General features: G+C 37.3%; 6 protein-coding genes across 6 annotated transcripts; 4 read left to right on the forward strand and 2 right to left on the reverse strand.

Annotated features, from left to right (window-relative positions):
* The first annotated feature begins 62 nt into the window (after nt 1–62).
* RHIMIDRAFT_212312 (C-22 sterol desaturase Erg5) lies at nt 63–1832 on the forward strand. The gene is made up of 3 exons (XM_023607213.1): nt 63–97; nt 150–449; nt 504–1832. Exons 1-3 carry the CDS (start codon nt 90–92, stop codon nt 1762–1764), a joined length of 1569 nt encoding a protein of 522 aa, XP_023469055.1. The 5' UTR covers nt 63–89; the 3' UTR covers nt 1765–1832.
* A 521-nt stretch (nt 1833–2353) lies between these two features.
* On the forward strand, nt 2354–4161 carry RHIMIDRAFT_272167 (uncharacterized protein). Its single transcript, XM_023612303.1, has 4 exons — nt 2354–2589; nt 2647–2950; nt 3012–3259; nt 3313–4161. The coding sequence occupies exons 2-4, from the start codon at nt 2714–2716 to the stop codon at nt 3722–3724; spliced, it is 897 nt and encodes a 298-aa protein (XP_023469056.1). The 5' UTR covers nt 2354–2589; nt 2647–2713; the 3' UTR covers nt 3725–4161.
* A 665-nt stretch (nt 4162–4826) lies between these two features.
* RHIMIDRAFT_248529 (uncharacterized protein) lies at nt 4827–5934 on the forward strand (the record flags this gene model as incomplete). Its single annotated transcript, XM_023610532.1, has 4 exons — nt 4827–5142; nt 5195–5443; nt 5496–5683; nt 5749–5934. 4 exons carry the CDS (start codon nt 4827–4829, stop codon nt 5932–5934), a joined length of 939 nt encoding a protein of 312 aa, XP_023469057.1.
* Nucleotides 5935–5962: 28 nt separating this feature from the next.
* Nucleotides 5963–10173, reverse strand: RHIMIDRAFT_311416 (DUF221-domain-containing protein). The gene is made up of 9 exons (XM_023614727.1): nt 9813–10173; nt 9720–9758; nt 9559–9664; nt 8578–9501; nt 8069–8526; nt 7890–8019; nt 7790–7836; nt 7479–7732; nt 5963–7425 (listed from the first exon to the last, which is right to left on the reverse strand). Exons 1-9 carry the CDS (start codon nt 10139–10141, stop codon nt 6020–6022), a joined length of 3693 nt encoding a protein of 1230 aa, XP_023469058.1. The 5' UTR covers nt 10142–10173; the 3' UTR covers nt 5963–6019.
* A 570-nt stretch (nt 10174–10743) lies between these two features.
* RHIMIDRAFT_289779 (uncharacterized protein) lies at nt 10744–12205 on the forward strand (the record flags this gene model as incomplete). The annotated part of the gene is made up of 4 exons (XM_023613673.1): nt 10744–10757; nt 10801–10891; nt 10953–11300; nt 11859–12205. The coding sequence occupies 4 exons, from the start codon at nt 10744–10746 to the stop codon at nt 12120–12122; spliced, it is 717 nt and encodes a 238-aa protein (XP_023469059.1). The 3' UTR covers nt 12123–12205.
* A 625-nt stretch (nt 12206–12830) lies between these two features.
* Nucleotides 12831–14438, reverse strand: RHIMIDRAFT_199252 (nucleolar RNA binding protein; the record flags this gene model as incomplete). Its single annotated transcript, XM_023606357.1, has 3 exons — nt 12831–14029; nt 14085–14248; nt 14317–14438. The coding sequence occupies 3 exons, from the start codon at nt 14436–14438 to the stop codon at nt 12831–12833; spliced, it is 1485 nt and encodes a 494-aa protein (XP_023469060.1).
* Nucleotides 14439–14515: the final 77 nt, after the last annotated feature.

The following is a 14515-nucleotide window of genomic DNA, read 5'->3' on the forward strand; positions in this document are numbered from 1 at the left end:
AATAGAGACAAAAGATATAAATAAGCTTGACAGTGCTTTTTCTCTCTCTTTTTTTTTTCTTTAACCTTTTTACTGTCAATTAAAAAGACATGAACAGGTAACGAAGAATGATCTTTTTTCTTTTTTTGTGGCTTATTATCTATCTTTAGTACTGTTGTGGATAAGGCTCGCAAATTTGTAGAAGAGACAGCCGAGCAAATAAAACAAGTGGTTGGCGACAGCCTTACCGAATCTAAATATGTAACTCCAATTGGATTAGCCACAGCAGCTGTCGCGGGCTTTTTGATTTGGGAACAGGTTGACTATCAGAGAAAGAAGAAGCACTTGCCTGGACCAGTGTTTAAGGTACCCCTTATTGGATCCTTGATGGATTCGATGAAACCAACGTTTGACAAGTACAATTCGAAATGGAAAAGTGGAAACCTGTCTTGTGTCTCTGTCTTTAACAGGTGCAATAATATAATAATAAAAAAAATATCGAACCATTAATTTAACTATTATAGATTTATCGTAATCGCTTCAAACTGCGAATTTAGTCGCAAAATACTAAATTCACCCAGCTTTGTTCAACCTGCTGTGGTTGACTCCATGAGGTATATCTTGACAGATGATAATTGGGTCTTTATGGATGGAAAACAGCATGTTGAATACCGCAAAGGCTTAAAATTTCTCTTTCAAAGAAATGCTCTTGGGGGTTATTTACCCATCATGGACAAGTGTTATCAAGCATTCTTTGATGAATGGCTCTCTCATGAGGGCAAAGTCAGAAGATATCAATGGGACTTTAGAGAATTGAACATGCAGTCATCGCTTCGTGTTTTCCTTGGAGATTTCATGCCAGAGTCTGTCGCAAAAAGATGCTCTGAAGAATACTTCAACATCACAGCTGCCCTTGAACTTGTCAATTTCCCTTATCCTCTTCCTGGTACCAAAATATATAGAGCTATGAAATCTCGACAGTACATCTATGACGCATTTGTTGAGTCCATTAAAGATGCTCGAATTCGTATAGACAACGGTGGTGAAGCTACATGTCTTTTGGATAATTGGCTCATTGCTATGAAAGAAAATGAAAAAGAGTGCCTGGAAAAGGGAAAACCCGCACCCCATGCCTTCACAAATCGGGAGATTGCTTTAACCATCTTAACCTTCTTATTTGCCTCACAGGATGCGACTTCTTCTGCACTCACTTGGACTTTCCAGCTTTTGGCTGATCATCCTGACGTGTTAAAGAGAGTCTATGACGAACAAGATAGGTTGCGTGCTGATGACCCCAATCAGCCTCTAACTCTTGAACTCATGGAGAAATCTGTATACCTTCGCCAAGTCGTCAAGGAAGCACTCCGCCTTCGACCTCCTGTACTCATGGTTCCTTATCAGACACACAAGGATTTTCCTATTACAGACACTTATACTGTTCCCGCCAACTCAATGATCATTCCCACTACTTATCCCGCGCTTCATGACCCAATCGCCTATCCTAATCCCGAATCATTTGATCCAGACAGATGGGGACCGGAGGGTATAGCAGAAAGCTACCCAAAGAACTTTATGGTGTTTGGTAATGGTCCTCATCTCTGCATTGGTAAAGAATATGCTATTCTTCATGTCATGTCTACAATCGCTCAAGCAACAAGAAGACTTGAGTTCAAGCACTATCCTACTCAAGAGTCAAATACTATCTGGTTATTTGCAACCACTTATCCGAAGGATGAGTGTTCCATGAGTTTCCATCCTCGAACAAAATTCCCTTATACCATTTGATCTCTCATTCAGTCTTAGTTAATATATAAAGCCATGATTGAATTGTAATAATAGTAATAATAATAATGATAATAAATTATGCTTTAAGAACAAAAGAAACTTGTGTGATTGACATATTATAGAATCCCTCATGTCGGCTTCACTTTGCGGCTTCATAGAAAAGTAAAATATCGCCCAATTTAAAGAGAGGAAAAAAATAAACTATTGTAGACAGTGAGATACTAGGCGGAACTAGGTAGTCTCAATCAACAAGTCTTTGCTCCGAGATTAGACTCTTTTTGTCTTTTGGTATAGACCATTCAACCTACATAAGATCGTATGGATCATCAAAGGGGGCATAATTTGTTTGCAACGAGCTGATTCAAAAGTAAGGAAAGAAAAAGAAAAAGAAACAGGTTTACCTTCAATGTACTTTTTGAACTGTTGGATTTAAAAGTGTACTCAGCTATCCACTAAAATACCTTTTAGACCCTGATAACTTTTCTTTTTCTGTGTGTGAATCAATGGATTTCATCGATCTTGAAGATCCTGATTTTCAAAATCCAATAGTAGTATCAGTTCCTTCAAGAAATAAAAGATCTCTACAAGAAGAAGAAGAGGAAGAGGAAGAAGAAAGGGATATAAAAGAACAACTTAATTGTACTTTATGTGAATGTGCCTGGACGACGCAAGGCCCACATCGTATTGTTCAATTGAGCTGCGGAGATGTCTTTGGGAAGAGGTAAACAAAGAAACTACCTTAGGCACATAACAAGCTCATTTTTTTTTTTACTTTAGCTGCATAGACACCTACGTAAAAGCCTTTAGTTCTTGTCCACTATGCGGGTAAGAGAGGATCACTGTTTACTTTATGATATACTGATTCTATATCCATTACACTAGTATAATGGTAAACAAGAGGGACCCACGTGTAATTTGGCCGACAAAAGTACTACCAGAAGATGAAAAAATGATCAAGAAGCTAAAGGAAGAAATAAGGTCATTCAAACAAGTTTTGGATGACTGCGTTCAAGAGACATCCATTGTTCAGTTTCAACTTCAGCAATGCAGAAACGAGTTGGCGAAAATCAAAGCGGAAGAATCTCTCGAGTTAAAGGCTACGTCTACCATGGCGTCTATGGAATCATCTATTACGGGGCCAAAAGAATTCAAACTGTGCAGAACGTTTTCATTAGAATCATCAGAAGTAACCAAAAAAGGACGTATCCCAGCTGCATGATATTGATATATTTGTTCTATTTGTATAGAAATACCGTGTATTGACCGTTTTACCTTCATATCATACCATCGTTGTATCTGTCGAGAAAAAACAAAGCTGTGGATATGGATTGAGGAAAATTAACTTGTTTGATACAGAAATATCGGAATATATTAATTTACACAGTAATTGGATCAAGGACATCAAATCATCATCAGAAAGATACCTCATATTATCGACTAGTCTTGACAAAACACTAAAACTGACTTCTCTATCAAATAACGTTACTGTTCAAACGTAATATGAAAACAACACTTGTTTAAAAAGGCACTGACAGAAACTTTTTACAGTTATTCTTTGGATGCGCCCGGATGGTCTTGTGCATTTGATGAATATAATGATAATTTACTCTACTGTGGATTGGCAAACAATACATTGATGGTCTATGACATACGTAACACAAAATCACCTTTGCATAAACTAAAAGATTCCAACTTGTCGGCATTAGCACCTATTCACTCATTAAATATCGGACGACTGAATGATTCCCATACTACTGTTTTATGCTCGAATTTAAAGCAATCTTATGTATGGACATTTGAGAATGATCATTCCGTACGATTTAATCCCATTGTGCTAAATGCAGGTAAAAACAACAAGAAAAAAAGTGGCACCCTTTTTCAACTAAAACATGACTCTAGATTTCAAACCATTTCACACCTATTACAAAAACGGAAAACTTTTGACAAGTCTAAGAAGTAAAGAGATGACACAGTACATAGTTGGTAGCAACTCAGAGGACAGCGAATTTTGCTTTGATACAGATATTGATTGGATACATACAAACAGATATAAACAGATGGTGTTGACAAGAAATTGCTTTTTTGAGAGAGATGGTGAATTGCTTATTTGCTTTAATGAAAATGATGAAATCAAGTGTAGAAACAAGGCTTCAGAAGTACAAACCTTAAAATTAAATGGCACAGTATATGATGTACAGCACTGTGTAGCAGATACAGAAGAGCTGCTTATTGGCTTGAGCGAAAATCAAGTCTCGATATATAAATACATGTAAAGCAATGTAAAAGATGTGTACATATAAACTTATACCCCCCCTCCCTCCTTATTACCTTATGTGAATGACCCACAATGGTTCATAATTAGCATAATAGAATAAACATAATGAGCATACAGATTTGGGCTCATTATTATTACTATGATAATATAAATTTGTTGCCAAGTTACACTCTTGTCTTTTCCTTTCATTTTCTTTTTATAATGAGTTTTTCTAAAGGATGTCTTACTGTGTTGAGCACAACCATAATGCCTATTCTTGTAATTGTCTCCATCAGAAAAGCGATAATTGGCCTTAGGAGGTTCAATATATCTTTCGATTCAACACATGTTTCTAAGCCTAGCCGCTTTAGACGCTGTATTGGTAAAAAAGCTTATACAACAATGCTGTTGGTCTAAAGCTAATTGAAATGCATTTATGAAGAGTACATTCCCTCTTTAGGAAAAAGCGAAGCCAAGGCTACTTGCGTATGCAATATCTGGAAGAAAGACACAATCACTTGTAGCTGTAACAAGTAAAAAAAAAACAAAGAAGGCACTCATCTTACAAAATATAATGCGATAACATTACCCCCTTTCTAGAACACCCGCTTATCCCAACTATGCTAGAGAGACGTGGAATTACATTAGGGTAGCAATTTGTAACCTAGCGAATCCTGCCCTTTTGGATAAGCTTGATTTTCTGCTGGGTCTAGAGGTAAACAAGTCTATCAGCAGTCTTATTAGATATACTCTGGCAGATGATGGCGTTAACCCAAATCCTTATATTCGTCTATCCATTGTCAATATCATGCTGTTCCTTGTATTTGGTAGCCCAAGCATTGCCTCCCTAGACAATAAACTATACCAAAGAATCGAACTTACATTACTCAAATACAGCGAGTTAGGAAAAGTGCTAGATGGTCAAAGTTCTCAATGGCCATTTTCAAGCATTGTAACTTGTAAAGACAAGAACTTGGATGTGTTTTATCATACATACTTTCAACCCTTGATACAGTACTTGGTACAATTAGCTAGAGAAGTTGAACAAGATAATATGGTTAAACGAATGGATAATACAAACCAATTACATCGCTTTAATAGTGATAGTATAAGTTCTATTATGGGTATGTCACTTTATATATATATTGAAGCTTTTTCTTATTAAACGTTATACAGGTGAGTTTTTCATGATCAGCTGTAATTCCATGCTCAGTATGACAGTATGGGTATATACTATACTTTGTTATTATCCGGACGTACAAAGAAATATTTCACGAGAATTGAATCGATTCATCATGCTCAATGGACGCCAACCTACTTTTTCAGATCGTTCAAGGCTTCCATGTTATGTTTCTTTCCAAGATCAATGCTTTAGATATCATGCAATTTCCATAACTAATACGATACAAAAGTCTTCAAAAGATAGTAAGTTTGCTAAAGCGTCATCGCCGATTACTCATTCTTTTTACGATTGCAGCTATTCACAAGAATCACGCTTTTGGCGAATGCAACAATCCCTCACAAAGAACACATGGGTTAGGATGGCACTTTAGCTCTACTGCTAGTGCTTTGTTTAAATCAAATACACGCTTCAATAGCAGTCCACATAATGGAAAAAACTCTGCTCTTGGCTGGTATACACACTTTAATCCGGTGATTGAGTTGGTAAGTTTGTTACAGGACTATTGAATAATCAAAATATACCAATATACTCTTTTTTTTTTAAATAGATGGAAAAGCATATGTTCAACATAATCATCAAAACGTTGGTCCGTTGTACTATTAAACCGGCGCTCTCCCATAGAGGGAACAAGCTCTATCCCAGCCTGGCTAGCTATAGCGAAATGGGAGGTATCAAGATACCTTTAGACTTTAAAATTAGGCTTGTTGAACATCAGCACACCTCAGAGTTGTAATAAAATTCTTTCTTTTTTTTTTCATATGGTAAAATCTTGTTGTTTATTTGCAATATATTTACACGACAATTTGTTTATTCACATACTATTTACTTCTATCAATAAGTGGCACACTACTCAGTCGCTTGGTTGGTAAACGTTCTTCTCCATGATCCTCCACATGTTCATCGTCTGTTAAAGATTCATCATGAAATGCAGCAGGAGAACTTACTCCAGAATGATGCGCCTCTGGCCTAGAAGGAGTAGCGTGTGCTGTGTTTTCTGAATGATGCCTGCGTCGTTCAGGATGATGATAATATGTTGCATGAACGGATTTAGCTGCAGATGCCTTACTTTCGCTACTATCATGTCTCACAGGTGAGCCCTTTTCAAGTGCTTCAAGTGGGTCTTGATGTTGAGGCTCTACTGGGCTCATGGCTACTTCGTCTATTTGTGCATCCGCCGTTGCTTTTGGACCTTGCTTTTTCAAAGCGCCCATTTTGAATAAGGTTCGTAATGCAGATGTTTTGTTATTTGGAGAATGACCCGCCAAAGATGCTGCAGTCATCTGGGCAGTTTCCTGAGCAATTTTTGTACGTTGCTGATTATCTTGTCCTGAACTACTTTTATTGTCATCTTCATTCTTTTCGTCAGGCTTTTTCTCTTTCCTTTTGGCTTCCATTTCCATTCTTCTAAGAACTTCTGCCAAGTGTTGAGCCAAGGTGCCTCCTCCTTCTGAACGACGATTGAATGCGTCACTTGCACGCTTGCGTTTGGACTGTGCTTTTCCTTCTTTGTGAGCCTTATCTGGTTCTTTCATGGGTAACCATAGCTGTGGTAGGATACCAACGATCCAAGGATTACCATATCTCTTCAAACCGGTATCTAGTAGTCCAGGGTTTAACTGCATTGGAGGCTGTCGATAATCAGTTAATTTATCAGGAACTGCCTCATAGTCGTCTTCATCCAACACCACTTTTCGATGCCTTGGTCTAACAATTGATACAGCGGATGCCTCAGGACTTGTTTGTTCTTCTTCCTTTGGCTTTACTCGGAGCTGCACTGCAGATAAGGCAGCGGTCTTCCATTTGTTTCTAACCATTTGTTTTTCGCGGTCAACCTTTTCAGTACTGTTTGTGCCTGTAGTATCATTATTTTTATTTTTGGAATGATCTGCTTCCTTCAATTGCTGTTGTTGAGTATAGTTATCATCATCGTCGTCATCATCGTCATCATCGTCTGAAGGATCCACAACATCTGGTAACTTTTGCATATTATCGCGAAGCAACTGCATAGGCAAATTACGTGCGTTCTTCAAAAACGCTCGATCAAGTATAAATTTGTAAAGGATAGTAATAGCAATCAATGGGGCGCATGTTGCACCTAATGCGATAAACTTTCTCAAGACAAAGTAGCCAGTCATGGTTAATTGAAATAATACAAGTCCAAAGATGATACGAGGGACGGTCATGATCCATAATCTACCAGCAGCTTCATATGGCCTAAAATAAACTTTTTGTAATGATGTTAATGGTATATTTATATATAGCTTTGAAGAGTAGTACCATAAAGGAACTGATATTTGTATACGACGTAGGTGAAGCAAAAGTAAATTGCACCAAATACCATGATGATTGGCGAGATACATGAGTATTCAAGAACAATAATGAATACAAGTAAAGGCACAGGATAGCCAGTGCCATAATTGAATGACCAGGGAGCTCTGTTTTCAGCATGGTCTCTTGGAGTTTTACAAATAAAGGCATGATAAAAGCCGCGCACGATAAGTGCTCCCAGTAATAACAGATTCATTGGCATTCTGCGTTAATTAGTGATAAGTTTATCAAACGTTATATGGAATGATGCGTTTACTTACAGCAAAAATCCTTGTAAAATAACATAATTGATAAAGAAGGGGGCAATCTTTTGATGTGTGAGTATATATATATGAATATATAGGTCGAACTTATACATACGTTAGGAAGTGTATCAGCTAGTCTTTCTGGAATAGAAGTTGGATTGTTTGCAAAATCGATAACCGTTTGCATACTTGCATTAGCTAAAGTAAACGTAATCAATGTGAAAAAGACCAAGAAGAAGAAATATCTTGTACGAAGAGTTATTTTTTGCTAACTTATTTTATACTAGTACTTACTTGCTAAAGGTCGATTCGGCAATGGCACTACGCGATCGTAAACCTTGATAATATCCTAGAGCTATGATAATCATCTTGTTAGTTTGTTGCGCTTGTGTTTTAGTGATAACTCTACCATCAAAGATTAAGGGCAGCACAGAAGTAACAATATTAAGTGCTACAGTTGTCACGAATGAAGACACAAAACCTTTCAAGGCTTCGTTGCCTTCGATCGCCTTAGCCAGTTTAGGTATAACACGTTTGAGCGTTTCTAGACTCAAGAGAGATGATAAGATAGTGACAGGTACAAACCAAAAGATGACGAGCGCAATAGTAATTGCCCAGACGATAATCTCTCTTATAATCCGTTCACGGCCACGGATGGCAACACTAGACCATAAAACATCTCTTGGTTCATAAGCCAAGATAGTACGGCATGCAAAGGGTTCAGGATGAATGGCAATTTGGGAGGCGATGACCTATATAAGTTAACACTCATTGTCATGCAATATTACATCAATCATACTTACAGCACTACTCATATGCTCAAACGTGACAAAGGCAACGTTTGTCATCTCGTAATGAGGTGAGCGTCTTTTTTCGGCCACCATTTTATCTAAATTGTCAAATAACACAGTATAATACTCAATAGCATCTATTTTCTGCCCAAATAAACCCAAGAAACCTGTACGCACTGTTGGCCGCTTTGACCTTTTCTCTTGTTCCAAAGGATCGATGAGTCCCTTAAAAAACGTGGTGTTTACAGCTCGTTTCCAAGTGTTCTTTTTTGTTAAACGTAGTGCAAAAGGCTTTTTTTTCTGCTTATTCCCGTTCTCATCCTCTACTTCACTATCACTACTGCTACTACTACTATCGTTTCTCTTTTCGGCTAAATCAAGGACCTTTTTATACATTTCTACATCATCTAATATTATATCCGGATCGTAACCTGGTATCCGACAAGGGTTGCCCCAATATTTGGCATAGGCTTTCTCCAGCTTCGTCAAAGCAGAGGCTCGCTGTTTGATAAGCTTATCCAATTGGTGAACGGTTCGTACAACATAACAGCTTTCAACAGGGCCGATTCCCAAGTTTTCGTAATACTCTGCTAAAGCTTGATCCGATCTAAGCCGCTCTGGAATACCAGTGATAATGACTGATCGACTGACCATTTGTTTAGACTGGTTGAGCATATACTTTGCATGCAAATAGACGTAGTTGTAATAACTCTGTGTCAAGTAATAGAGAGTAACAATGGTAACAAAATAGGTAAATACCAGAAAAGCAATCAGTCGCAAGTCTCCGTCTTCAGTGTGAGTGATGGATATTTTTTCAATGTCACTCATTGATTTTTCATTATTTTTAGCTGTTGCACTAATCGGAATCAGTACGATGACACCAAATATTGAGCACAAGCCGAATATCTTCATTGCCATTACAAGAAAATGAAGCATCTAATAATAAACAATGGTTAATAAGTTTTGTAAAAAATACATCTTTGGTTTAATTACCAGAACCGCGTCCAAACCAACATTGAGTAGCATTTCTTCAGTGCTGGCTTTTAATACAGGTATAATCCAGCCAAAAAAAGAATTGGATAACTCTGGTGGTTTATGTCTATCAAACTGTGATCAGATCATTGTATCATTCCTTTTCTTTTTTTTTTCGGTACCTCTTCATGTTTTTACGTGGTGCGAACATAACAGGAAGTCTTGTTTTTTATATAAGTTCCCTTCAGTTTTAAAGATGTATTTTGTTTTCTTACCTTACTCTTAGGAAACAAAAGGCAATGAAAAACACAAGGCCAGCCACGGCACAAATCCCAAACTGTATAGATGGTTTACTTGGATTTTGCGTATTAAAAAATTTTTCACCTCCAGGAAAAATAGAACCTGGAGTCGTTGTGGACGTTGCAGTAGTGATTGTGGATGTTGGTATAGTGTTGTTGGTAGATGTAAAGACTGTAGGAGATGATGTAATGATAGATGACCCATTCACTGATGATAAACTGGTAGGTATCGAATAGATGGATGATGTTGTTGATGGTATAAAAGAAGTAGGGCTCGGCCCTGTCACCGAGGCCGTCAATGACATGTTCAAGGGAAAGAGAAAGAAAAAAGAAGAAAATGATGATTCAGTTTAACAATCATAGACATCTGGTTTTCATTTAAGCATAATTTTTATTCTCAGTTCAACATAGGATCTTTTTAAAATATAAAATGACAAGAAGCAAGTGTCCTAGTGTCTACTATTTTTTACAGCTTAAATATTCATGATAGTGCCTCTACTTGTTTAGTTGAACTATGTCCTTCTTATAGTGTATTCATCGAAGGGCAAAGCAAAGGACGAAGAAGAGGCAGGATGCCTGCTAACAAAACAGTGTGCACACTGCTGTAAATTTAGTCGCAATGTCACTGTATAATGACAAAAAGAAAGGCATCGCTACTGTTCGCAATATATGATTATTACTGCATACAGTGATTTGTAGAAAAAATCTCCAATCAACGATTTTGATTTCTTTAATTTACGGAATATGATTAAACAATGTGCGGAATTCACTTTTTTAGAGCCAAGGAAGCTCGCCATGGATATTCACTGTTAACTATATTTAGCTTGCTAAACTTCGCTTTGGGCAATAAATATAAACGCTTTACCACTCTAAAACTGGAACACTCAGTACACAGCTGATATGGAAAATGAATTCAGAGAAGTATTTTCTACTGACAAAGTATTTGGTGCTTATCCAATGTTAGAGAGGCTGTTAAAGCTTTTGGTGTGAAGTGCAGCTTTCCATTTGTTATTTACAAATTGAATCAAAAGTTCATTCACTTGAAAACATCCACCGTAAGTCATTTTTTCCCCTCTCATTATTAGAATCTCAAGACAAATGGCATTAATAACGTAGTCTTCAGAGACTTGCACAACACCAGACAACATTATTTTAAGCCAAAGGAATCGGAATCCAGTGAAGATCTACATTGTCAAGGTCAGAGCTAATTCCAACAATGTCGTTGCCATAGGTTTTTTTTTTTCAGAATTTGAGGCACTTGTGGAAGCTCGTAACATTCATCTACTTATCCATGGTCTCTTATCATGTAAAATGCCAACGACAATCGCTCACTGCTCGAATACTGTACCTGATGAAAGACCTGGCAACGACAGCCGTCCGGATTACAAAGTAGATATTTATATACCAGACTATGGATACAATTACACAAACGTGTATGGTGAAATGAAGCCAACCGTCAACATGGTGTACACTACGCGCACAAGCAACTCCACGAGAAGGCTAATAATACGAGCGCTTATTTTCCTATACATGTGGTGTCACTGTACAAATTTACACTACCAAAGTATCTACCTAACCTAAGGCTGCCCTATGGGAGAGCCTTTAATATATAATACGTATATACCATAATTACACGTGATTGACCTTCGTTCTTTGTTGATCAAACTGACAACATAAAAAATTCTTTTTTATTTCTTTCTGCTTAAAAGATAACTTCTTATCCTACATCAAGAAACATGAAAAGATGCTTGTTTCTGAACAAGTTTAGCTTGGTGCTACACATTGAAAAGGCTTGTTGACGACATCACAGGTAATGTTTGTATCATTAGCCTTCTCGTGGATTTCCTCGTGCGCATAGTGTACACCGTCAAAATGTCCCCAACATTGATTGTCAATGATTTTATCGCCTGGTCATTTCTGCCAAAGATGCTCTGAACATCTTCCATCTGCAGCAGCCACTTGCATTTCAGGCTATCGGAAAGACAATCATCTTTTTTTGTCATGTCACTCTCACGTTCCCAGTTATATAAATTTACCGAATTGGCTTGCATTCAGATACCCACAAAGAAATCGGACCTTTTGAACTTCATTGGACATTTGAACAAGTTGGCTTTTATCCTCTCTGTCCATAAAAATGATTGTGTACCATTGGAATCGAATCTGGGTGGCCATCCACAGGACTTGTATGGTGTTCAATCAGTTGAGAACAATGCAGCTGCTCCAGGACCTTCGGAATACCTAAACGAACCTGTGTTTAATCCTACTCAGGTCGACGAGTATGATTAGATCTGCGTCGAGAAAGAAAGGTGGTATAATACCTTTGCAAAAAGTTGAGCAGACGAACGCCCCTATTAGTCTATGTATGTATCACTATATAATATAAATAATAAACAACTTCATATACGTTAAAAAAAGAAACTATGATGCTTGCATTTTGAAACCTTTTTTTCCAGACGTACTTTTAAAGAATGAGTTAAACCATGCGTGGTCATTGTGAACAATACTTTCTAACTTAAACACAGTTCTGTTTATATTTAAGGATACAGAGAAATATATATATGTAACAAATAAACATTTATTATCATCGTCAGACAAACGTTATTAATAGTTGGAACAAAACTAAGCTCATAGCACGCTATTTGTATAAACAACATTTGACGCAATATCACCTCATTTCTCTGTCAAAATGTCGATTTTACTACTCCCGCTATGGGAAATTTTGGCCCCGAAAAATGAACGTCCTAGTATTTGTATCTAATAGACCTAAGTAAAATACCGACTATCTATTTTTTTTGATTTGCTTTTGAAGTGGAGAGTTGTTTCAACCGTTTTTGGAATTAACTTCACTGTAAGTTTTATTTAAGAAAGCAAAAAATCAATGAAAAATGAACTCTATGAATATAAAAAAAACAAGACAATGTGGTGGGTTTTCAATGAAAATTTCATATATATTTACAAATTATAAAAAAAGCACAAACACACGCACAAAGTTATCTAATCTTTGTTTTTCTTTTCTTTCTTTTCCTTCTTCTCTTTCTTCTCCTTTTTATCCTTCTTCTCCTTCTTTTCTTTCTTCTCCTTCTTTGCCTTCTTTTCAACTGGCTCTTCATCTTCTTCAACTTCATCAGCCTTTCTCTTCTTGGCATTTGTCTCTGCTTCTGGTGCTGCTTCAGTCATGGCTACGTCAGCACTGTCATTGTATGCTTGCACCTTATTCAACTTGAACTTGGATTGATTTTGAATGGAGGTATCCTTGTTGGCCTTGGCGGCGAAGCGACCTTCTAACAAATCAATACGAGCTTCAACCTTGCTACGACCATCAGCACCAACTTCGTTAGATTCTGTTTCTCCCAGGGCATCAACTCTAAGAGCCAAAGCAGTCTTGGCAGCGAGTAAACGAGCGACCTTGGCCTTATGCTTGGGGCCAGCTTGACCAACTAAAGAAGCATGGTAGATCAAACCGTACTTGGGTGTGTTGTGTTTTGTCTTCAAGGCACGGAAAAGTGCTTTTTCAGCACCCAAAATTTGAATAGTAGAAGCAGGTTGCTTGGAGAGTTGCATAAGGGAACCAGCATGAGAGATCAAACGAGCACCAACTAATTCACCAACGAGTGCAGTCAAGTTGGGTGCAATAGCATTCATACGGTTCTTCAAGTATTCATACAATTGGTTTCTGTATTCAGTGATGGTGATAACTTGGTCACAGAGGCCAAAGATGTTTTGCAAATCTTCTTCAGAAATTTCAGTTCCCATAGAAATTTCAGCAGCTTCCTTAACTTCAGCTTCAAGTTCTTCAGGAAGAATGGCGGATAAATCAGCATCTTTAGCGTTGGTACGGTATCCCATAGTCTTTACAACTTTGGCAAAAGCAAGGTTGTCGACAATAATCTTGTTCATTTCAGGAAAGTGCCATCCGTACCATTCCTTGCAACGCATGGCATATGTATTGAGTTCTTTGTCAAGATCATCTAACAAAGCAATAGCTTGAACAATCATAGTATCAACCTTATCAGGGCTGAACTTGAGCTTATAACGAGAGAGTGAGTGAGAAAGACCAAGGGACATAGCAGCAAGATCAGAATGAGAGAGGCCGGTGACTAAAGATTCGAATTGCTCGCGAATACCTCTGAAAAGGTCTTGGACAGTACCATCAGACAATACCTTAATGCCTAATTTTTTACTAACAGAAGAAGCTATTCATAATACGGTTTATATTCATACAACTTGTCACTTCTTATTAATTTATACCTAATTTAGGGTCGCTAATAATCAATTGTTCCTTGTTCATATCTTTGATTTCTGATTGCAAAAACTTCTTCAAGTTCTTGGGCATCTTTCCTTCAACAATACCAGTTACTGCAGATAAAGCATCAGTAGTGTTTTCAAACTTTTCAAATGCCTTTAATTTAACGCTAAAGTGTCAAAAAAAGATAGTTGCGTTAGTCGCCAAAATAAATAAATAATTGTGATATTTCTTTACACATTGTTAGCGCTTTCGGCATCTTGAAATTCCTTGTAGAGCTCTTCAGGCTTATCTAATTTATTGTCCTTGACAAGCTTAAACAAGGCGTAACCTGCAGAGGTTTCGTAAAGAACGAGCATCTTCTGTTTGGTAGAAAAGAAAAAACGAGAATAAAAAAAATTAAGGAAAGTTTTTTTTTCCTTGTCACTGTAAGGCG

This window comes from Rhizopus microsporus (genome assembly GCF_002708625.1).
Source record: "Rhizopus microsporus ATCC 52813 unplaced genomic scaffold scaffold_3, whole genome shotgun sequence".
Lineage (NCBI taxonomy): Eukaryota > Fungi > Mucoromycota > Mucoromycetes > Mucorales > Rhizopodaceae > Rhizopus > Rhizopus microsporus.

Bases quoted from the DNA above. Each gene is read 5' to 3' on its own strand.
- RHIMIDRAFT_212312 (XM_023607213.1), top strand. The intron at 450-503 runs GTGCAATAATAT...TAACTATTATAG, and splicing joins TGTGTCTCTGTCTTTAACAG to ATTTATCGTAATCGCTTCAA.
- RHIMIDRAFT_272167 (XM_023612303.1), top strand. From the start codon at position 2,714: ATGATCAAGAAGCTAAAGGAAGAAATAAGGTCATTCAAACAAGTTTTG. The intron at 2,951-3,011 runs GTAACCAAAAAA...CTATTTGTATAG, and splicing joins TTTCATTAGAATCATCAGAA to AAATACCGTGTATTGACCGT. The intron at 3,260-3,312 runs GTAATATGAAAA...AACTTTTTACAG, and splicing joins AATAACGTTACTGTTCAAAC to TTATTCTTTGGATGCGCCCG.
- RHIMIDRAFT_311416 (XM_023614727.1), bottom strand. From the start codon at position 10,141: ATGTCATTGACGGCCTCGGTGACAGGGCCGAGCCCTACTTCTTTTATA. The intron at 7,733-7,789 runs GTAAGTAAACGC...TAATTAACGCAG, and splicing joins ATTTTACAAGGATTTTTGCT to AATGCCAATGAATCTGTTAT. The intron at 7,426-7,478 runs GTACTACTCTTC...CATTACAAAAAG, and splicing joins CAAATATCAGTTCCTTTATG to TTTATTTTAGGCCATATGAA.